The sequence below is a fragment of the Chelon labrosus genome (genome assembly GCF_963514085.1).
Source record: "Chelon labrosus genome assembly, chromosome: 9".
NCBI lineage: Eukaryota > Metazoa > Chordata > Actinopteri > Mugiliformes > Mugilidae > Chelon > Chelon labrosus.
In genome coordinates, this window is record NC_140359.1 from 5,148,477 (window position 1) to 5,173,087 (window position 24,611).

The following is a 24,611-nucleotide window of genomic DNA, read 5'->3' on the forward strand; positions in this document are numbered from 1 at the left end:
ATATGTCTACTGGCAGTGAAAGTTCTTTAGCAAAAGGCACGAGAAGAGTGGCTGACATTCTTATAAACTGACATTTTGACCTTTTCAGCCAATGCACAGATCCCCTCCAGCAGCAGGTGGGACTCACAAGTTTGACACAAAGGTGGAAGCATTATATCTATATAGGACAAAAAAGACATTCCTTACAGCACCGGGGCACTAACATTAAATATTTTTAAAGATTGCTTCATCTGCATGCAGTATAGTTCTTTTGAATATATACTAATGAGCATGATTACTTTAGTCCAGAAATGTCAGTGTCTCCAAAGCAAAAGGCAGCTCAGGTTTCAGATTTCAGGGTTTCTGGTTCAGGGAAGTTCTTGACATTTTGTTTTCTTCTTAAAGCAGAAGGGGAGCCAGGACATCCTGGATCTACTCTGTTTGAAAAGATGTTGCAAAGAGGCTCCAGCTTGTCTCAGTCTTCATCTCTTCTGAACGCTTTTGCATGACAAAACAGTAGAGATCATTTTGGAGTGTAAATTATAAAAAGTTTGAATGAGCTGTTGTACTAACCCAGGTCTGTCGTTAGTTAGTTGAATCTTACTCTTTCTGTACATACGGACCATGATTTCATAATGTGGGAGTTTGAACTGACACATTGTAGGCAGACCTAGAGGCTGTGAGCGTCATTCCATCTGTTCGTTTTGTAATATGTATGTTGATTCGCGCTTGTGTAACTGCTGCCACGTTACAATGAGGAAAGTTGAAACCCTGCAGCTGATGGATCATCCATGTCCTGCCAGATGTTTTTGTTATACAAAAGCACAAGAGTTGGAGTTTTTAACATTTGGCCAGTGTGCAGGGACACAGCCGTTCATGAGTCAGTGGACGAATATTTTTGAGTTTTTTTCCAATCGTGAAACCCTTGTGGTGCCAGTGTTTGTCTTGGAATTGTGACTTATTCCTTTTCTTCGAAGGTAAACAGGAGCAGTGTTCTGGCCATATATCAGTGTATTTTGTGGGGGGTTTATATTACAACACCCAGGCTGTCTGGTTCAGGCTTTCCTTCAATATCTCCACTCAAAGAAAACTATTATGTGATCAAATAATGGAAATAAGTGAAACAGTTCTGGGAAAGTAATTTTTCTCAAATTTCTCAATTAATTTCCTTGTCGCATGAATGTATCTGCTGTATAGAAAGAAATCCCTTTTTTACTTACACAACCAGAACCTTAAAAATAACCCAGAGCTTAGTTTATTGTCCTGCAACCAGTTTATTCTCCTGCCACCAGTCTATGCAGAGCCTGATGCTGGTGAAAGCATATCAGAAAGCTATCAGTGTGCTGGTATAACAGCATTGTTCTGAAATTACACCGGTAAAAAGCTAGGCTGTGTCTTGTCAGCTGTGTTGAGTTTCACTGAATACGTTGCTCAATGTTGGGTGGAACTGAGCTGCTCACCAGGAGTTGAACTTAATAAATGTGTATTAGCAGTAACTTTCACTAAAATCACTGAAGCACAGAGCATATTGAGGACAGGCACGTGAACAAGCAATTGTATTTCGGATCAGTCACACCCATTGCAGCCTGCCTTGCTGCGATATGTAGTTACAGTGTCTGGGGAGGTGCACGTCAGGCTATACCATAGGCAGCGGCATAGGATTTTGAAGCTACGCCAAACCTACAGTCTAGTAGCAAAAACTAAAAACCAAGCTTCTTGGTAAAAACGCACTGCCTGCTCCTTCTGTGATTGAAGCCGATGAGAGCCACGAGACTCAACTAAAACTAAAAGTAAATTTGTCGGCTGTAAACCAAAACAGTGAGCTCAAAGATTCTAAAACAAACCACCATTTTGCTAAAGGGAACTGCAAAGTTGGATGATTATTCTCTGGTTTTCTTTGGTTTTGACCCCTAATACTACAACAACCTACAACCCTTTCATATCACACATTGTCATTTAAGTCCCCTTTAAATGTCACCAATGGGACAACATTATTGATGGCAGGCTGTTTAAAGTTTATGTCAGCTATTATGATTTACACTTTTATGAAGTTGTGTGACCCAGAAGCCACAATTTGTTTTGAAAGCAGCTGACCTTTAGTCCCTATGGTTTAAGCTGGAAAAATACGGCATCCTACATTTCCCATAATACAACACAACAGGCCTTATTGTTAGCTGTCCCACTTGTTAATACATATTCTGTTACAAAACTGTAGCTTCCCGAATGCTCAACTTGAAGTTAAACTGTGGACATGTTCTCTGAAATGACCTTTATGTGTAAAATCAGGCATTCAAATGCCCTGTTAACATCCCATCCTTTGCTGTTCCTTTAATTTGATTTCTCTGCACTAAACAACAAGACAGCTGCCAAGGAATTTTAATGAATGCTCTTCTCTTTTTGTCATTTTATCAGCTCCAACCAAAATGAAGGCCTCCCAGAACCGACCTTGCTGCACTGTCATCCTATTAGTGCTGTTAAAGCTGGCTTATGCCCAGTACGAGCACCTCGGCTACCCGCAGGGCTACCCCGACCCGGAACAGGAAGTGTACACCGCCCCAGAGCTGGCACCAGACACGCCCAGGATTCAGCTCCGACTGGCGGGAGATAAGAGGAAACACAACGAAGGCCGCGTGGAGGTTTTCTACAACGGCGAGTGGGGCACTGTCTGTGATGACGATTTCACCATCCATTCTGCCCAGGTGGTGTGCAGGGAGCTGGGCTACCTGGAAGCCATCTCTTGGTCGCCATCCTCAAAATATGGAAAAGGACAAGGTAGTTCAAAATAGAATACTTTTCATATTTGTTATACGACCAGTAGTGGCTGAATATATTATTTATGTAACCCCAGTGCATTATCCTTTAATTTGTGTAAATGGAAAATGGCTCAGGTTAAACCTTCCACAGTTTTTGGGAAAATATTTGTGTTGTTTCCACTACTGCAAGGAAAAATCTTTCACCATGGAATCAGTGCTTAATCTCTTTCGTCTCATCAGGACCCATCTGGTTTGACAATCTCCACTGCACTGGCAAAGAGAAGACCTTGGCCCTGTGTCCTTCCAATGGGATCGGCGTTTCAGACTGCAAACACAGTGAAGATGTAGGCGTGGTGTGCAGCGACAAGAGGATCCCCGGATTCAAATTTGTCAACACGCTGCCCAACCATGTGGAGGTAACTTTTTTTTTTTCTTTCTCTCTATGTGCACCTTTTGGGGTTTCATGATATCTTGTTTGTAGAGTCTACCAGAAGGACATTTGTTAGCTGACACCTCGCTGGCCTGCACCGTGGCAGCTGGCCTTTATGATCTGTTTTGCTTGTAGGTATTTTGTGTAACGCTGCTTGAGTCTGAAAAGCCCTGTTCAAATAAGGGATTGTTGTCATTCCTATGTAGGTGCATGTTACTATTGAAGCAGATTTGATTAAAAAGTCTTCAACAAATTGAATTCATCACTTATCAATTATAAGAGTGCAGGTCACATTCATTTAATGCAGTATATCATTAGGATTTATTGTTATATATGGTTATATATATAAAATGTAGGGTTGTTCTCTCAGAGTTGTAGAATCCTATACTAGAATCTGACTACAAAACATCCAAATGTAGTATTCTGCAAATAAAGCCCTAATGCTATATATCTTTTATGCTAGCTGACTAGCTCTGTGTAGCCCCTCAGTTTAGCCTCAGCACTATTTTAGCTTCCGTCTCTCTAAAGCCATCCCCAAATGAGAGCCCACTCCGTCCTGAATGGACAGCCTCCAAAAGCTCGGCTGACTTTGGCTGGCTCTGGCTGGCTCTGGCGGCAGTAAAAGTCAACAGTCCATACAGCTTCAAGCCTGAAGCTGATGGAAAAGTTGCAAGTGGAGAACACCAGCAAGCAACAATCATCTGTTTGTGGGTATTTGCAGAATGTCTGATGTCAGATTGATGGGGAAGTGAGGTGACACTGCAAATAAGTCTTAACCTTCGACTGGGATCATATTTACCTAGTGCATTCAACTCAGATTCTGGAACTTCAGCCATGTATATCATAGACTCTTAACATATTATAAATGTCCGTAAATCCCATAAAAAGCTGGACGACTTGTAAAAGGCACATTAGCTAAATGGTGAAAGTCAAAGTCCAACCCCCCCCAATTTGTAATGTAAGTTTTTTATAAACCAGCCTCAAACTAAGCCCAAGCCAAGCTCCCTCCGGTTTTTCTTTCAGACTTGAGGAAACTCCTTCGGAATCACAGCAAACATCATGCAGTTGTTGTACTTCTAGTGTCCCTTTAAATAATAAATCTTTCCTGGTGTTTGGCTGGAAACAGCTCTGTCCACTAAATGTCAATATCCCATCTAAACTCTCTCTTAATAATAGGCCTTTCTAAATAGCCTGCGGTAAATGTGTCTCAGAGAAAGTTAAACTGGTAATTTTTAGCTGTTTCTCTCGTAACTGTCAGAGTCGTCTGGCCGTATCTTTAAAGACCCCGCTGAACATTTTTTTGTGGGCCGGCCAGTAAGCTCTGAGCTAATTGCCACCACAAGCAGAATGTTATCTTACTGCTCACTGTGCAGGCCTCATGAATCCACATTCCGATGTTATGAGCAAACTGCAGACCAGTTTTACTCTTTGCCTCTGACTTTCCTTCTGGCCCACTACTCTATGTCTTTGGAGAGTTTAAAAACTAATATAGAGGGGTTTTTTTTATAATGCCCTCAAAACCAGCTTGGTAGATCTGTTCTTCTTGTTTCCAGAAGCAACAGACAGAAGTTGCAGATTATTACGTTTGACTTAGATTATAAATCAGAATCAGAAAATACTTTATTGGCAAGTATGTTTGAGCATACAAAGAATTCACCTTGGTGTTTGTTGCACACAGTATGCATAAATAAAATACAAATAAAATAATAAAATAAAATGGTAAATATATACACACTCAAAACTGAGTTTTTGAGCTTGTTCGATGTCCTCTCCCTGACTGTGGAGCAGAAAGTGGCTGTAATGATGATTTTTATGAAAAAAACGACAACAAACAACAAGAGTATTAAGGTGTTATTCTAACTGAACATATGATAATGTATCTGAGTGCTTTAACCTTGCTCCAGCATGAAATGGGTAGCGGTTAAGCAACTGGCTAAAATCCTGTTGTACTCTACCTGGTCAGCACTAAACTCTCTGGTCAACATAGTGGAGCATTTAGCAGTTAAAGTGTAAGCTATTTCCCTCAGGCGGTTTTAGAGTCATCAGCTACTGGACTGAAATTAATATGGTGGGCTCCAAATGCTGCTCTGTGACTTCTGAATGTGTAGCATCCACAATTTGTTTCTGCTGCCTCCAAGGGGCAAAAAGAAATCAGTTGTGGTAGGTTTGAAATCAGCAATTTAAACTTCCGTCAAAGATTACATCTCTGATTTAAAAATATATATAGATGATATATTTGTTTCAAAATATAAGTAAAAAAATATCATCTTCCGTGTCAAAACTTGGGGTCTTCAGTACCCCCGATGCAAATATATGTTCAGAGATAAGTGTGTAATGCCAGTAAAGGCCACAGCGTCTTGCCTCGAGATTAGTAGCTAGCATGGATGTAATCAAGAAAACTGGATACCTCAGCTCATTTATAGCATGAGCCAGGTTTGCTTCCATGTTGTGTGTCCCACTGCACATGTGCAATAGTTACTTCCCTGTTGGCTCTGCCCTTATGTTCCCACTCAGTCCATAGACTTTACGTTTGTGATATAGTCATTAAAATTTAAACTATGAAAACTCTAAACACCCAAATTAAAAACTACATGCATAATAGAAAGAGTAACACTGACGTTGTTTGCAGCTGATTGTTTCCTTTCAGCAGTCATTAGTTGTGATGGTTGTTGGTTTCAGTACTAAGTAAATTGTGAGAAATATTAGCTGCAGCAAGGTTGAGTAGCTGCTCCATAGCCAGGTTACTTAATGGAGGGTTGCTTCTTACTGCACATTTATTTTTTCATTTTGAGACTTTAACTCAACTTCAATAAATTTCTTTCTTCCGCTTCAACTGTTTCTGACTTGAGTGACACCTCTGGTGGACATTTGTCAGGCTTTAGACAGCTCCCACTTGAGACAAAAAAAGTCTTTATCCAAGTTTTTTTTTTCCACCTATGCGCCAGTGCTCCCCGCGACCTGGAAACACACTTTGATGTGTAAAATCAGTCCCATTTGAAACTGTAGTGTGGGAGCAGATACATCCAGCTGACTTCCTGTGCAGGGGTTTACAGAGACAAAAAGTAAAGATTATGATTCTCCAGAGAGTGCAGTGGGAGAGGTCTAGACATCTAGAGTCAGGCTAGGATAGCAGCTGGGGAGAAAAAAAAAACTCAGCTTTTCCATTCACTAAAAAAATTCACATGGGCCCCCAGCATGTAAAAGACAGCCTGCCAGGAGCCCGACTCCGCCACTGTGCCTGGCCTTATCATTTGGTGACTCACCCAGGCAGGCACACTCTGGTGGGTAATGGCACGGCAATGACGACATGTCCCTGGGGGTTTCTGTGGTATAAGATGATTAGTAGGCTGCATGTTGAAGCACCACAGCTTTCTCAGGTGATGGTGAGCTCATTTCAATGGCAGTGCCAAAAAAACGCAAAGGAAATGCCCTGAGAGTGAGCTAAGATGGAGGCGAAACATGACCCCTTGCATGCACGTGTCGCCGACCTTTGACATCTGTGCTCATATTCTGCTGTGTGTGCGTGTGTGCGCTTTGTCTTCTCACATTGTTGAATAAAATGAGAGCTGTTGAAATTTGAGCTCTGTAATTTTTTAACAGACTTGAATAAAATAAACATCACATTCCACGAATTTCTTTTGTGGTAAGGGGTTTACATGGATTCCTGCAGCTGTATATTTAGCATTGTGTCTCAGTCAGCTGGTAAACAACACAGAGTGACAGCCAGAGTTCAGTCCTATGTCTCTGGAAAATGTACCGCTGTATCTCTCCAGCGTTTATTTATATGTTCCTGTCTGGCTTTGCGGACTGTCTGCTGCATTTCGGTTTATGCAAAAGTGGCTGCAGAGGATGTCTGAGGTCTGGCCTGTGATCACAAATGTACATTTCATTCCATTTCAAACCAATTTCAGCATTACAGAATTTCAGGGGTTATGAAATGTGATTTTTGGCAGCACTCATTCAGGGCTCCCTCATTCATCCAAATTAGATGAACAGAGGTGCAGTCAAACAGGCTTAGCCTCGTTTATTAAAGTCAGCTCTCAGAAAGGGACAAAATCAGCAGTTAGAAACGTCTGAGAAGCAGTCTGTGAAAGAGCAATATTCCTGGCTGTTGGAATTTATAGGGAAACGTTAAGAGATGTGAAGACTGGCTGCACAAAGGAGCAGTATGGAGCTGTCTGTCATCAGTGTAGAAAGTGCGGATTACAATACTGAGCAATTAGGGCTCAGTATTGTAATTATTGTAATTGTTGTAATTATTGTGGCCATTTTTGATGCATGTGTCCTCAATTACAAGTCATCAAAAGCCTTTAAAAATGAGAGATAATAGGCTGTGATGCTGGTTTTGAGGGCTTTTATGACATCACACAGTTCTGAAGAACACACAATTCTAAAGCAGTGGTAAGAGGACAATATGTTAATATAGTCGAATATTTAAACGTATGTTATAGCACTATAGCGTGGTGTGCTGATCGGAAAGTTTGTGAGCAGCAGTTTGTTCTTGTTGCATTTTGGCCCTACTTTTTGCCTTTCAGGCTACCAATTTTACATTCATACTCTTTTGGATTTTTTTCGTATAAAGCCATTGAAGCTGCATTGATTTAGATTTTTACATTCAGCCATAATATTGTGTAGGTCTCCCTTGTTCCTCCAAAACAATTGTGACTCATCAGAGAATGGACCATGGGCCTTCTGAGGGTGTCCTGTGGTGTCTGGCAACAGAATGCTGTTAGTGGGGGCCTTTGGGTCCTATGGGCCTCTGTGGATCATCCCACAGATACTTGATCAGTTTGGGATCTAGTGAATTTGGAGACCAGGTCAACACATTGTGCTGTTTTTCATCTTTTTTGAGTTGTTCCTGAAGTGTTTTTGTGTGTGTGCCTGTGTCAGGCTGCATCCTGCTGGGGTGCCTGGTCTGGTCTAGGTGGGTGGTACATGTCTACGTAACATCCACATGAATGAATGCCAGGTCCAAGTTTCCCAGTTGCCAGTGGTCATAATGTTGTTGCTGAAAATTATCCTCTTAGTGAGAATTATCATTGGAAGGCCACACTTAATTTACAAAGCACTTTAGCTTCTTCTAATCACCCTCATTTCAAGTGTCAATCAATGGCGGAGTTTAACAAAAAAAAAACTCACGGAAATACAGAAATGAGCTGCTGTCGAACTTTTAGTAGCTATTGGGTCAGATTGTTTGTCAGACCCAAGCCGAGCTAAAAGAAGAATGAATACTGGACTCACATCAGTTGAATGACCAAAAACACAGCCTCAAATGAATGCTAATGTTACGCCGCATTCTTGATGTGTAAATATGTGACTGTTTGCAGACAGGTTAGCTATGTTAACTTTACTGTGTGGTATTAGGTATATTATATTTAATTTAATTTATTGCTGGTTGCACTGCATTAAAATGACCAAAACATTAATTGGTGTCACTAAATAAATAAATAAACAAATAAATTTATATTGCGATACACGATGTGCAATTCTATTATTCAAATCAATACTGACTAATATTGAATGCTCTTAACCATAGGCAAGGGAGCAAATTGCAGCATTTTATTTGTGACTAGATATGTAAATTAAGAATAGTTTTCTAAAATGGATTTAGTTCATATTTGTAATTCTTGTGCTTGTGGATCCATATACTGTATGTATTATACTGAAGAACCAGCACAGCATGCGGTGGTTGTTCACTGTGAAGTTTAGATGGAAGATGGTGGTCACTCTGCTTTGCTCAGTTTACCCCCCGTTACTCTGCTCTCTTGTTCTGACAAATCATCTGTGGACGTTGAGCTAGGACAGGCCGGGATGAAATCTGACTCTGGATTCATGGAACCAAAGCTTTTCTCCTGCTTTCTTCTCTTATTTTACTGCAGCTTTACCCCCCTCTCTCTCTCTGCTGCTCTCTTTCTCCTAAGTAGATTACAAGCAGCCATGAAGTCACCCCAAGCGGAGTTTACAACTCCTATTTTCCCCTCTTTAGTCATTTTTTCCCTCTGAGGCCTTAAGGTCAAATCTTCCACTTTCCTCCCTGTAAACCTCCAACCATGTCTTGACAGGGCGCCATCAATTTCGGTGTCAGCCCCCTCAGCATGTTTGCGCTGTGGATTAATAAATGGCCTCCCCTTGTGCCACAGCCACTTGAACAATTTCATTATTTTGCTCACATAGCTGGTAGATGTTTCCGCAGCTACGTAAAAGCTTTCAGCTCGAGGCTTCACATTCCCACAGTGCATTGCACGCGGATGTTTAGCCTCTGGAGATTCTAAAATTAAGCTGACTTCAGTGTCAATGGGAGAATCTGTCCAGAGAGGGGTTGCTTTCACAGAGGGAAAAAAAACAAAAAAAAAAAAAAAAAGAATTGCAATTTTCTATGTGCTCAGATAGGAAGAAACCAATTTATTAGGCCTGACAAACATTAGTCTACGTAGGAAGTGATGTCTTTGATTATTCTGACTCTTCTGATGTTCTCACAGTCAGAATAGATTTGTCACATTTCAGATGTTGTTGTAAAAGAGGCATGCAGCGGTTTAATTAGTCTGGCAGTTTTCTCCACAGCTGTTCTTCTTTTCTCTTGTCTGACACAGCGTGGAAGTGACAGAGACACACACTTGTTGCCAGACCTGAGGTGCGCCATAGTTACATTTCCGGAAGTACTGTTTAAGTGATGCTTTCGACGGAACATCAAGTACTTTTTGCCGTTGGAGGTAGTTTTCCAATGAAACCATCTCACCCGTTGGTCCAATTGCACCACCTGCTTTTTCATTTGGGGCCTTTAGCTGTGGTACGTGATCTTCACCAGATAAAGTAAGGCATCCTGGTTTGATCCTGACAAATAGATACATGATATAGCAGTTTAACAAACTGCTCCCATCTAAATGTTTACTGACTAGCCTTGGATTTGGAAGGGATTTAAAAAAAAGTATGATGACAGAGACGAGCGGCACTAAAGCAAAGCCATTTGAAAGATATGAAACTAGAGGTAAAATATAGAGAAATTAACTACAAATCTCTGGAACCAATGACAGCATTAGTGAAAATCTCGTTCATAACTAAGTAAAATTATTTTGAAACCGAAATATCTCTAAATGAACTGATACTGATTCAGGTTCGCATCAGTTCAGGGAATCAGTAGCGACTCCCAACCCAAGTTAAATCTGGTTTCAAAAGATCTCAATGAGGCCAGCTGAGACAATGAAACAACTTCTCTTTGTGTTGCATGGCAGTTTGTCTTTTTTAGTGTTGTCCTACATCAGGACCAGCTGTGAGTGCACAAAATGGTTGTTGTGGCACATCGCACTGCAAACTTTGTCAACTCACACATTTCTGACTTGTTTTGCTGTCAGCTGAAAACAATGCTGAGAACATTGACTCTAAAAACACAAGATGAGACAAGCTGTCCCACCAGCCATCTTGCTGTACCCTGCAATCGCTCCCTAGTGTGTCTTTATTTTCCACATGTTTTGATGTCACTTAAGCTTTAATGCCATATAAAACAGCTTAATTTCCATTCAATCATTGTTTTTTTATGATTTACTCTCCGGTTTAGCTCAGTCGTCATGACTGTGAAACATCTGTTTCCAGTTTGGTAACAAAGGAGCTCTTTTCGATGGGTTTTAAAGGAGGAACTGCACACTGCGACGCAACATCCTTGGCATTCTGTAAACACTAATGGCAAAAACACTTAATCCTCAATTTGTGCCGCAGGTGGTACAGTGTCAATTCTGATAGACATGTTTTCTTTTCTTCAAGCCTAAATGGTAGCTTATAAAACAGTTGACAACAAAGAGATGCCTGGAAGGTATTACAGGCTTGCTAGAATTCTCAGAAGGAGATGTGCAACTAAATATGACTCTATATGAACCTAGTGTTCGGTATTTTGCTTTGGATTTGATTTCTGCTGGCAGCGTTGTTGAAGACCTCTATTGGAAACATATGTTTCTAAGCTGTGTGCATTTTATTATTGCTGGCAAATTTAGCCTTTGCTTCCCTGTGGACTGTAGAGGAGTCATGTACCATAGCTCATGCTTCCCTCTTGTAGCCACAGAAGATTCTGGGTGAGATAAGGCAACTGAAACGATGGTTCCAGGAACTGTTCTGGAAGGTAGCACAGACGGCACGCTCATAAACAGAAATCATAGCTAGCCAATTAAACAAAAAAATAAATAAATACTGGAAATGACCACCTGACTGGAACACTGTTCAAGTTTAACAGCTAGATTGTTCAAGCAAATCCTCAAACATCCTGCCACCACTTCATAGTTCATCAAGACAACTGTAGGTGCTCGCCACTGCTGACCTGGGTCTGGCCAGTCTTTACACTTGCTCATTTCAGAGATCTTTGACCAACCTCTTTTTTAAAAAAATACCTTCAAGTAGTATAGCTAAACAGCAGCACTGCTCCAATGTTGCCATTTTGGAACATTTCTGTAGAGCAATAGTAGGAGAACAGAAAGTAAAAGGTTTCAAGTATTCCAACTGGTAGGAAGGATACTTATCGGTTCAAAACAATACTTAATTCGAATTCAGCTTGGGCAGTACCACTCAGACAATACTTAAAAAATATAAAAACAAGCAACTAAAGGGTAACTTTGTGTAACACCTACTTAATTTGATTAGTCTGCTGTAGCCATGAACAATGTGGATTTTGCCTGCTGTGTTTCGTACGTCACAGATTAACATTCAGGGGTTTTATTACTAAAGTAAGACAAGATGAAAGCATGCTGCACATCACCAGGAAGCATGCTTGTTGTTCCCATTCCCTCTCAGTCTGGTCACCTAATGATGATGTCTTTAAAGCTCCAGGGGAATCTTGGGAAATGAAAGGATATTCAGTGAAATGTTATGCTTGCAATTGCAGCTTGTGGCCACAGTATATATATAGTTTAATATTAGTTACAACAAATACATTTAGATTTAGAGTTAAACCTCTTTACTAATCTGTACTAATACTAATCTTTTATTAAAGTTAAAGCATCTGAAATCTCATGCTAACAGCATTTATTAACACTAAAACAGTATTTATTTAGTATGCGTGAAACCTTAATAGAAAACCAATAGTATGTGAAGTGCATGCTCTTTCTAAGTGAAATACTAAATAAATATCGAGTGCAATGAAAGCAGTAGAGAGGAGGTTGGCTGCTTGCCACTGTTACACGCACCCAAATATCAAGTAGACTCTTGGGAAGTGACGGGATAGTTCTGTGAGCAATGTGTCTAAAAAGACATTACCCTTGTTTCCTTTCCATTTCTAAAGTGATGTTATACAGCAACTGCAGAAAGGAAATAATATCATGAGAAAGGCCTTCCTTTGTACATAAAATAAAATATTCTTTTATTTCAAATGTACAATTTGAAATAGATAATCAATAGTACCACCTGAATGGAGCCTTTGTGAATCAGGCCTGAGTTGCAACGAATAGAGGCCTCTCTACCTTTCCTGTACAACTCATCCCACTAATGGCTTTTCCGTCTGTACTACTTTTCCTCTTGTTCAAGCAAAGACTCGGGAAAGGCCCCATTCCCCAGAGTGCGCCGGAACAAGATGCACATGTTCAAAATCGTTTCAGTTCTGCAGTCAAGTAGCCATGTTTTTGTCTGTAAGCATACACGTGACGACCATCTGAACTCTAAACAGGAAATGAATTACGAGAAATTAAAGGAGTGGGAAGGGACTGAGCAGGGGAAGGCAGGAACCAGCATGAATAAGTTGGGTCTCTTGTCCTGAACTCCAAACACAGCTGTTTCTGAGCTCCATCTTTGTCACAGGGGCTCAGTTTGGTAACTCGAGTGGCATCGTGTACACAGCCACCTTTGTCAGTGACTCGATGTTTTGCTTAGTCAGGCTGCGTATACTCGCTCGCCTGACTCACGGCATCTGGCTGTAACTTGTTTGTGTTGCATGCTGGCGAGCCAGTCTTGTACTGTATAGTCAGTACATCCAGACAAGGTCACCGCATTTCCAGTCATTATCGTGTTCCATGATTTTAGCTTTCATGCGCTTTTATATCCTCTGCAGCCCAAACCTCATTGACTCAGACCAGAGTGATTAATGTGGTTATCTTTGAGAGAAAATAGCAGAGGATAGAAAGGCAGACGATTTGTACTTTTCCCTCTGGTGGCATCTGCCCTCCCCGGGAGCCAAATCCCAGCAGAGGAAACCCTCCTCTCTCATTATTTGATGTCTAGCTTCTTCTTCTTCTTGGCTGTATATGAGTGAAGTGAGTATCTGGCCCATCTGTTGAGCAGTGCAACATTATTCCCCCCGCAGCCAGACCAAGCTCCATCTCCTCAGCCTGCACTGTCACGTAGCACAAGAATGTTGGTTTGGTTTTTGGGAAAGCAAGATGTTTACTTAATCTCTAAAAAAAGTCAGAAAGGACTGAGCTGATTTTTGGCGGCGTCACACTGCACGTGAGGTATCAGACCACTGGCTGAGTTCTGCTTAGAGGATACTTACATTAATAGTAATGAAATGTACCGACTGTGTTTTATATACCATGTGTGGCAATTATTGTTACATAAGGCCAGCATGTGTGAACTACTACCGTAGGAGTATATCTAGGATTCTGAAATCATCATTGCTCAAGGGGGAGTCAAGGTACAGGAACCTTGGGTTTGTAAAAGCAGAACCTTTAAAGACACCAACACAAAACCGCTTTTGTCCTTGTAATATTCAATTGTCCGAGGCCTGCTCTGCTCAAGTCTGGCGAGGCGTCTGGAAAAAAATGGCAGTTCCTTAATTGCCTCTCACTGCCTGTGTACTCACAACACACTAACTGCTGTGTTAGTGCATTTTTCCAGTGTCAGACTGAAAGGTGTTGCAGGTTTTATCATGGAAACCCTTTGATACCTTTGGCTTCTGAAGTGCCAAATAGTTGCAGGACAGCTGGTCATGCTGTTAAGCATTAATAAGGTAATTCGTTGTAAAAGTGGTTGTGCAATCTGGAGAGGATTTACACAAAGCACTTGACAAGGGGGGGAAGTGCTTTTGACTGCACGTTATGTAACACATGAAAGGCTGTTCTTAGAAGCAATGCATGGCCGGTTTACATCACGCCAGACTGCAGAGGTCCATCTTGAAAACACAATTTTCTTTTTGGCTCGTGTGGAAAAGTGAACTGAACATGTCTACATGTGTCAGTTATACAGAAACGGACAAAATAATTATTTAATGTACTGCTCAATGCAAAACTTGGGCCAAATTACATACATTAGAATACTGCACTGTAACTGACTGGAGATCTGCAAATGAAGCTAACTGATGCCTACAGTGCTGTAAAATAAGGATGTAAGAGCCACAGGGAACCATGGAAGTCAAGACAGGTTTTGGAATACCAAAAAAACTCAACAGAAAGGCAACAAAAAGCCCCCATAGGACTGCAAAAGAGCTGCAGGAAGGTTGAACTAAAGATGGGTGGTGTGCTGTTCCACTTTGCAGCTCTGAAGCACAGCTAGAGTTACTGAAGAGTCATCAGAAGGGAACCTTGCCTTTATCCTCACACAAGTCAACATCTGACGTCTGCAGGGGAGGATCTGAATAAGCCAGAGTGCTACTGGCTCTGGAAACAATTTATGTGTTTATAAGCGCATTAGTATTATGATTGTGAGCTGAATGTTTTGAGTACTCTGGTTTAGTATTGCACGTGTAAACCTCATTTTCTGGTTTCAAAAACCAGGATGAAGTTTTATCCTGTTTTTGAGAAACCTACTTCTTAAATTACTCCAATAGTAACCTGCAGACTACAGCATGTTTCCTGAATAGTCTTGGCTACATACTGCTGCTCCATGTTCATTTTCCTCTTGAACTGGTCTCCCTTCCAGACTGGAAGTTGGATTACCCAGTCAGCCTGCCTGAATCAAATGTGTGTTTGTATGGAGTCCAAACTATTGCACATGTCACAAGTATGTGGTATCTGGAGGAGAAGGAAATATAAGCCATATTTCCTTCTTTTCGCTTCAAAAAAATACAAAATATGAGATTTGCCCAGGGGCCCCATCTGTAGCGTACAGCTGCATGCTTGTGAATAAATTACACAAAAACACATGGATAGTAGTTTCAGTGACAAATCACATGTCAGGAAAATAACAAGTCCAACATTGTTGCATTTAAAAAAATGGTCGATGTTTCTTGTATTCTCGGCAGAACCTTGATATTCAAGTGGAAGATGTGCGCATACGAGCCATCCTGTCGTCGTACCGAAAGCGGATCCCTGTCACAGAGGGCTACGTGGAGGTCAAGGATGGGGGCAAATGGAAGCAGATCTGTAACGCAGAGTGGACCCAGTTTAACAGCAGAGTCATCTGTGGCATGTTCGGCTTCCCCGGGGAGAGGAAGTACAATGCCAGAGTCTACAAGTGAGTATGTGTGGTCCTGGGTAGATCAAAGAACCAAACTGGGGGATGGCTTGTATTCAGTAATGTCCACTTTTGTAGAAATGTATGGTGTTATTCAGTAATTCAGAATAATGTGGTCACCAACTCAGCGCTACGACTCAGTGGCTTGGACAGTGGCAAAATCTGCTCCAGGGGAAGTTGGCAGATGGCAGCCTCTGATCTATTTTCTCCAGTTTCTTTACCACAAATTGGTGATTACATGTTATGCATACGCCCCTGGTGCCTCAGATGGATGCAAAGACATAAAATTATATACAATCCAGATTTACATAGATTTCCGGAGAAGCACTCGGCCATGACTACAATATTCAGCAGTTCTGGTTCTGGTCGAAAATATAAGTTGAATATAGCTACACCAACCTGGAAGAGAGACTTGGTTATTCAAAATACTATAGTAATAAATGTGAAATAAATTATTATCAACGCAGAGGGTTCTTATTATTCCATTTTCATGCTCAAGTCTAGCACAGTGACTCACAAATCAGATGCTGTATTGTGTCCCTACAGACCCTTTAAGAAGTACACTGAGTAAAAAGCAAAGTGCTTGTGATGCTTATGATTATTAAAGCAATGTCTTCATGTGACGTGTGTTTGTCATGAGATCTATCCCAGCTGTTACCAGTCTAGGAAATAGGTCTAAAACACCAATAATTCTGCAGTAACTCTATAAGAAAGAAAAAAACTCAAAGGTTGAAAAGGTTGAGGGTGGTCATTAGTATTTTTTTCCATACTCTTTTTCAGTTGTAAACGATGTATCTCAGATGTAGCAACCACATTTACAGAAAAATAATCGATTTTTCTACAACTTAAGTGACACATAGTAAAACTGTCTTTGTATCTCTAAGGGTCTGGATTCTGGGACCTCATGTCATTTCAGTGAAGCTTAACATTTCACCTGACACGTGGACTCTGTTGGGAGATGTCAGATTCAGTAGTAGGCATGATTCCAGTCTATGGTAGTTCACTTTTCCCATCTCAAGCTGACACTCCAAACATGATACTTCATGCTCTCCAGGGCCCTGACCTAGATTAGCTTGCCATAGTATGTGTAAGTTTTAACCATGCAGTGTTTGGTCACCACTCAGGAGCTGGAACTTTCATAAAATGCTGAAACAAGTTTGTCTGAAACGAGTCGTTTTAGCTCCTGTCTCTTTAAGGCAACTCTTGCAATCAACCGCCTCGATCTGAGGATACAAATCCAATAGCATCAGTCATATTTCACTTATTTTTCTCATTCTTTACTCAGGATGTGCCTCTTGAGAGCAACCCTGAATCTGATCCATAATATATCGACAACCCATCAAACAGCCTGAACTTTTGACTTGCAGGGAAGATGTTTACATGTGTTCTCCTCACATTCTGCAAATTTTACCATGTAACAGTTCACTTCGTGACAGTAAACAACAGAAAATCAGAATAGCCTCGCCTTTAATATTATGTATATGCAGTAAACTATGGTTAGAGTGATAAGACAAGAATAAGAAAAGATGGGAAGTTAAACTACATTCGAAAAAGCTGGAATCACGTGTAGCGTACATGATAGACATCACATGCCCTCACACATTGAAACCATACCTGACTCGTGTGTATGTGGCATCAGTGCATTCCTCAAAGCTTATGTAATGCTTCGGGATCTAAAGCTTGCCTACACCAGGAAGCTTCCAGCCCAATAGCCACAGCTTAATCATGGCGTACCATTAAACTTCCAGTACTCAAGGTAACCTTGAATTTACTGTCTGCCTGGGCTGGAAGTCTCCGCAGCTTTAGGTAACCACAGCAGCGCACGGCGGCTCCCTGACTTTCCATCTACGTGTCAGTCTGCACTCCCTTCAGCCCCATGAAACTTGCAGTGTGTTTTTACAGGCTGCTGGTGACACAGAGCCAAGAGCTGCCACAGTTTCATAATGCTGAGTTTTGTCTTTGTTCTGGGCTCCTGTGCAGCTTCTGGTTTAGCATTATCTACTTTGAGAGTTTAAGATCCTTATGGAATATGCAAGTGAAGAAATCCTAGAGCACTGCAATCATATCTAAGTTGGAGATTTTCTGTGACAACTTTCAAAATTACAACAGTTCAGTGTGACTATTAATCATGTCTAAAAACTGTAGTAAAATAGATGAAAAGAAAAGTAATATTGTGTTGGACTTTTCTGTCACCTCAGTGACTCTAATATGTAGTTTTTAAATCCGTAGTGCAGGTACTGTCTATTGCTCTTATATAAGAGAAAATTAAAAAAAGAAGAAAGGCTGCATTACCACTGCAGGAACCTCTCTTCTAGAACTACGACCCCTTTGACAAAATAAAAGTTGGTGTTTTCACCAGAGGAACCTTGGTCTAAATGAAGTTCCAGCCAGATATTTCCATGCTCTAAATCCCTGCTGGAGGCTTTCTCAAGCCAGCATCCACTTCTCCAGGACCATTACTTTATTCATCACCTTTTAACATTTTAAAACATTACTGACATTCACCAGGACAGCAGATAGCAGAGCCAGTCCTCGGGCTGCAGTGTCGAACATTAGCTCTGGATGGTTTCCAGTCTGCAGCCTCCCTCCTGCCAGCTCCCAAATTTAAAACAAATGCTGCATTTCCCATTTTAATCTGGTTTATCATGTGCACCTCAGACATCGTACGCATGGCTTTCTCCAAATGAGGCTCGTTAAATATATATATGAGCTCAGTAATACATGGAGAGGAGATTAGCACCCCAGCAGGCCTGAAAGTTTGTCAACAACCCAGCTTATATAGCTTAGTATAGAAAACCGGATCACATTTCAGCTATGACCTTTCACCTTTGTTATCAGGTATAGAAATCTTAAAGGCATTGGTCAAGTGGGTTAGCTTACAAAACCCAGTTTGTCTCATATCATCTGTAACAAGGCCTCCCTCCTCCACCATGTGGCCCTTGTGATTTTTCCGTCTTGTCTAATTGCTTCATATTTTGTTGTGTACATTTTTTAACATAGAGAATGCCTGAGAAATGTTCCATCACATTAATTATAAGTTATTTGAGCTTCTCTCCATATAAAAATGTGGATTAGGACGGCTTTAATACAATAAAATCTATTAGTAGTTGTCACATATTGAAATACTGAGCTCATCCACCCATGATTTAATAAATTCCTTTTCTTTTCCTCCACCTGTCTAGGATGTTTGCTCGCAGGAGAAAGCCAACATATTGGGACTATTCTGTTAACTGCACCGGCAATGAAGCCCATTTGTCCAGCTGTAAACTGGGCCAGGCTACAACGCTGAAGTCAAATGGGACCTGTGCTGGAGGACTGCCTGTGGTGGTGAGCTGTGTGCCTGGTAGAGCCTTCGCCCCGACGCCCATGACAGGATTCAGGAAGGCCTTCCGACAAGAGGTAACTGAAATGGTGCACAAAGCTGACATAGAAAATAGCTGCACGGGTTCATCTCAGTTCACTTGCTCTGGGTGGGTGCACAGATTGTTTTGGTTGGATGCAAAGCCAACAGTTTCTTTGGGTACTCAGTGTCACTTGGTGAACTGCAGCTGTAGCTGCTCTGGAAATGTCTTCAGCAAAATGAATTAGCACCATCTTGGGGTTTCAGAGATGACATGATATAGTAAAATTCTTGGGGGAAGAAAAAGAAAAGCAACACCAGTGTCAGCTAACTTTGTCAAACTAATATACTTGAGTGTAGGTTCCAGAGTCAGTAAAGCTGTTGTATTTACTGTTTTATTCACAGGGACATTCGGGAAATATAAAGATATGGCTCAACCTAACCTTCAAAATAAATACCAAGCAGCTGATAACCGAAAGCTCAGACAGAGTTCACGGAATGCTAAATGTAATTTACAGAGTATGATTGCTGTTTTCCGAACGTGTGATTCATTCTCTCTTCAGAAGGCAGAATCCAGGATGGAAAATCTGACCTCTTTCTTTCTGACACGTTTTCTGCACTGCTTTTCTCAGTTACAGCTGAGAAGACACTGAGGTTATTTACAGCCTTAGAGGTGCCCTGCAGACTTTTCATAGGTCTACATTCAGTGCTGTTCGGCCAACTCTTAGAGGTCAAGCAAGCATGGTGAATGTGTTTCCTCTTTCATAGAACATTTGCAAAACAAAGCTTTTTAAACCTCAGTGTTCACTAGCTTGTAAACCTCTTCTTTTTCCTTTTACGGCACATTTCTATATTTTTCCACATTTATTTTCACGGGGACAATAGCTCTAGAATTATTAAAAATTCCACTGGTTACACTCAAGAGGATAAAATCATCGACCAAAGACTCTTCAGACCAAAATAGGTGGTTGCCAAGATCCTTTTAACCATATAACCCAGCTGTTATATGACACATGAAACTCCAAATTCCCAAATAACTGTAGCATATTTGATGTCATTTAAAGTGTAAGCTACCATTGTTGGCAGCCTTCAGACAGGGATGACTTTTACTTAATGTTCCTAATAGCATTATTCAGACATGTTAAGGTTGTAAATATAGGCTCAGTGTGTGCTTGACATTCATGGTCTCTGAGCTCACACTGCTCTTGGATGGAAAAGGCTTCAGTTTGGTTTCATGGTCTTGGCAACTCAACATTTAGGGAAGAAGAGTAAACAGTAATGTGCTTCAGTCTTTGTGGCAACAGGCTGGGAGTCCTGTTTCAGAGTCAGCCCCTGACCTCAACCCCGTCCAGCACCTTTGGCATAAACCCTGATTGCCGGCCATGCAGGTCATGCATTACCCACTGTCAATGTAGGCACTGTTGGGTCTGAATGGCAGCAAACCCCTGTACACCTGGAGGTTCTTTATCTAAGACCCGAGGCTAGAGTACTGGCTAGAAAAGTTCCCAAGGTTTTGAAATATTCAGCAGTCACATGTTGGTGTAATGTTTCGGTTGTCCACACTCTTAAAGATGTTCTTATTAAAATAATTGCATTGAAATAAGAATAGCTAAATAGCCCTCAAGGACTCTTTGACCAAAACAGTTTTAGAGTGTTTCAGTGTGCTCATACCATGCAGTTATAAATTTTTCTTTTTTGAATTTCCTTATTCTGACCTCTGAGCTCACCAGTGGGTGAAAGACGGAATGTTTCTCACTCACTCTTAAGGTTTCAGAGGTCACGAAACCCATTCAGTCTGTAAACAGCCCGTCAATAAAATGCTACTAATATTCACAGCGCCGCTAAACTGACTTGGTTTAATGTCTGCATGACTTCATTCGTGCTTCATTGTTAGGTCCGTGCTTTCATGCTTTCATGCTTTCTGTCATGTTCCACAGCTGAGTGCAGGGCTGGGTGTAGCGTGCCTGACATCACGTCCCAAATCTTCCAGCTCGCTCAACAGGGCTGAGGAATTTTATCCCAAAGCCAGATGTTTACCACGACAAACAAAAATAAAAACCAGACACCTCCTGTTGGATTAAATTACCTTAATGACATTATAGTCTTTCATTTAAGATTACATAAAATATCTTGTTGCGTGTTACATTAAATGCCACTTCCAGCTTTCCTCGTACAATTTACATTCCTTGGGTTTGTTGATATTAAGGTGGAAGTTTTTGTAATAAAAGTTGCATAAAAGTGCTTTTGACCAAAACAGACGTTGCAATAGATTTTAAAACCATGAGCAGAGCTTTCTAAAGCCAGGGCAAGGGACATCTTTCTAAAGCCAACAACAACATACTGGAAACAAATGGATTCACATGAGATCTCCATTAAATGCTCAACTTTGTTAGCAATCTGCACAAGCCATTTGGGAAACACATCTGTTGTTAGCACTGCTTATAATGGATTTGTGAACCATAGGACAAAAAGACCAAAAGCTCACCACGACTCTTAAACTTAAATTAGTACACACGGATAATTTCGTCACCTGCCCATTTCTATGACCGTCTCATTCAGACCTTACAATGCTTAGTCTGTGTGTGGTCATTATGTTTTGGCTAAACTGGATATATCTGAAACACATTTACCATCTATTACAGTCCTTTATTTGTCAGGATTATGTATAACATTTCTGAATGGTTGAATGTTTAAATGTTAACAATTTGAGGTGTACAGTCAGTGATGTCAAAGATGTATTTCTGAGCCCACACATTAAGAGTTTTTCTTTGTGAAAACAATTAGCAGTATGCATGACTGCACCATGATAATAATGTGTTTACTTGTAAAATTAAACACTTCCAGTTTGTCTAAACAGTTAATGGGAGAACCGCATTAATGGCGTCTTCCATAAACACGAAGCCACCCAGTCTGCTGCCTCAGCTTCCGCATCACAGACAATGAAAAGTTCATGTTCCAAACTTCCAGCTGAGTCTTCTGTTTTTGAAAAAAATGGGATAACCCTAACATGTGGTTTTCAAATTTGATATTCGGCTTCAACAGTGACTTCTCTTTGTAATGTCTCGGTTTGTCCTCTTCAGCAACCGCTGGTCCGTCTCCGGGGTGGGGCCATCGTAGGCGAGGGCCGAGTTGAGGTGCTGAAAAATGGCGAGTGGGGCACCATATGTGATGACAACTGGAACCTGCTGTCTGCCACTGTGGTGTGCCGAGAGCTGGGCTTTGGAACAGCGAAGGAGGCCCTCTCTGGAGGTCGCCTGGGACAAGGTATATAGGTTTTATATATTTTTTTTGCTCTGTTGAATTTGGCTAGCTGCTTCTTCTTTCCAGCAGCTCCTCATTGCACATTCAGAATGATTCGGAGAAAAGGCAAATTAAACTAGTGCATGAAGTAATCTAAGATAGGTGCTGCTCTGTTCGCTGTTTAACACACCCAATAGGAAAAGCATGAAGAAATTAAATGTGAGCAGCATGTACAGAGAAAAAACTAAAGAAATGCCCAGACTAATTACAAAGTAGACCTGATGCAGCCCCATGTGAATGACAGTCTTTATTGCTGGAACAACTGTATACGTATTTCTTGCATGGCTCAAGATGGAAAGTTATATGGACAAATACCACATCAGAGCCAGTAATTTTAGATTCTAGTTCGTAAGCTTTCCTATGTCACCCTCATGTAACCCGAATACCATGAACTCACAGACCTATAAGTGAGTGCCACTTCCTGTAATTTTTTTAACATTAAAGCTGCATTTCCTTTACTACTTTCCGGCTGCAAGCTGAAACTACAACAGTGACAGTACAACTTTAGATAGTTAGAGTAGTTCCAATATTCATTCTCCTTTTAGCTCTGTTTTTGGTGTCCTAAGAATTCTGTGCTGTATGGTTTTGTGAATAAGGTTGATGAGAAGGGTAAGAATGATCCAAACCACAAAGTTGCAGGCAAGACAATCAAGACAACGGGTTAAAAGGATTCATCAGCACAAGCGAGAGCTCTCATATTGCTAATGCATATTGGATTCATTGTTTAGATGGAAATATTGATTAGAGCAGCTTTAGTATTAATGTTGCACTGAAGTGATAAAATAAGTTGAAAAGAACTCTAGTAGGAGCATTAGGAGTGAACAGTTGGGGTGAATGATTGCAGGATGTTTCCATGGTAAAGAAAAACACATCAGAGTGAAGAACACTCTCCAGGTGGAAGGCATATCATTATCCATGTCTACCGTAAAGAGAGGACTTCCCAAGACCAAATACAGGGAGGTCACCACAAGGTGCAACCCTTTCATAAACCTCAAGAATAGAAAGACCAGACTGCACTTTTAAAAAAAAGTCAGAGTAGTTCTGGTACACCATCCAGAATGACGTAGAGAAATTATGGAGATAGCTTGAAACAGCCCTATTAATTTGTCACTTCAGCAAATACTTTAATTTGTCTGCTGAAATCCTAACCGGTTAATACAAGTTACAAATTAGGTGTGATTATCGCAATTGCTGGTATCTTATTTGGGAACGTAAAAAGTAAAGCAAAGTTTGCGGTTTCTTTCTCCATGCACACTGGAACTAGACTGCCTCCTTTTATTGACCAGTAATTTTCAAATGGAGGCCTTCCTTCTTACAGGCCACACTTTGTGGTCTTCACAGGCCCCAACAGCAGCATTATGTCACAGGCAGTTTAAACAGTTTTACAGCAGGCAGAGAACGTTTTGAAGTCGATACCCCCACCTAACAAAAATGTAACACTGACCTACTCCTAAAATACCTGCCTCACTAGGTATTAGGAGAAACAGCAATAAAAAAAAAGCAGGTGCATCGGTGTGGGGAAAAAGAAGAAAAGGATGTTACCTTTTATTATAAACAAGGACATGCAGTACGTTTCTGCAGGTTCCAGTCATGTTAGACATGGAAAATGTTGAAACGGTAGGAATCTTCTTTTTCCAAATCACCCCTTGTGCAATACAAGTCACATGGAAATGATAATGAAAAGAAACAGTAACAGCACAGGATAGTAAAATGAGAAACAGATGAAGATATGTCTCCTTTCTCTGTGCTGCTCCCCCCGCCCAGCATGATGCTGCCACCACCATGCTTTACTGCTACAAACATCAGATAATTTGTTCTCCAAAAACATAGTGCTTTCTCCATGCTCTCAGGGTCCTTTAAAAGCCATTTAGTAAACTCTAAGTGGGCTGAGATGCTTTTCACTCACTGCTTCCCACATTTCTGCAGAGGACATCTGAAGCTCTGTTAGAGTGACTGCAAGGTTCTTGGTTATCTCACCGATCAAAGTCACTCCAGTTCTTTGTTCAGTTTGGTTGGACAGCCAACTTGAGAAAGAGCCCTGATGGCTCCAAAATTCTTTCATGGTACATTGGACTTCAGCATTTGTTTTTTTGTCCTGACTTTCAGATTAAATAGTTGGATATGAATTTTTCTTAACAATGTCCAACATGTTCAGTATGCCATATAGTTATAGTTATAGACACGTCTCATTAAAGCTAGTTTTGATGCACTTTTTCTCAATCCGTTTCTCAACAAATAAATGTTACTATTTTGAATGTCATGAGTCAGGCGCTGTTTGGCAGATCTTTAAACTTTGAAGGAACCAAACAACCGATTTTAGCTTGAAGACTCTGGGATATAGTTTGAGATTGTTTTGGATTTTCTATCAGAGCTGTATTTTAAACAAACTGAAGTCAAGACTTCCATTTTCTTTTCTGTTTTGCCATTTCCTTTCCTTTCTTATTTTCAG

At 40.9% G+C, this 24,611-nt stretch overlaps 1 protein-coding gene across 1 annotated transcript in view; it reads left to right on the top strand.

Annotated features, from left to right (window-relative positions):
• Positions 1-24,611, top strand: part of loxl2b (lysyl oxidase-like 2b) — a 36,111-nt gene that overhangs the window by 943 nt on the left and 10,557 nt on the right. Inside the window, exons 2-6 of the mRNA XM_084552180.1 lie at positions 2,392-2,751; positions 2,973-3,148; positions 15,311-15,522; positions 18,705-18,921; positions 21,943-22,126. Of these exons, the coding sequence (XP_084408306.1) occupies positions 2,403-2,751; positions 2,973-3,148; positions 15,311-15,522; positions 18,705-18,921; positions 21,943-22,126 (1,138 nt within the window). The 5' untranslated portion in view covers positions 2,392-2,402. The remainder of the gene's footprint in view (positions 1-2,391; positions 2,752-2,972; positions 3,149-15,310; positions 15,523-18,704; positions 18,922-21,942; positions 22,127-24,611) is intronic.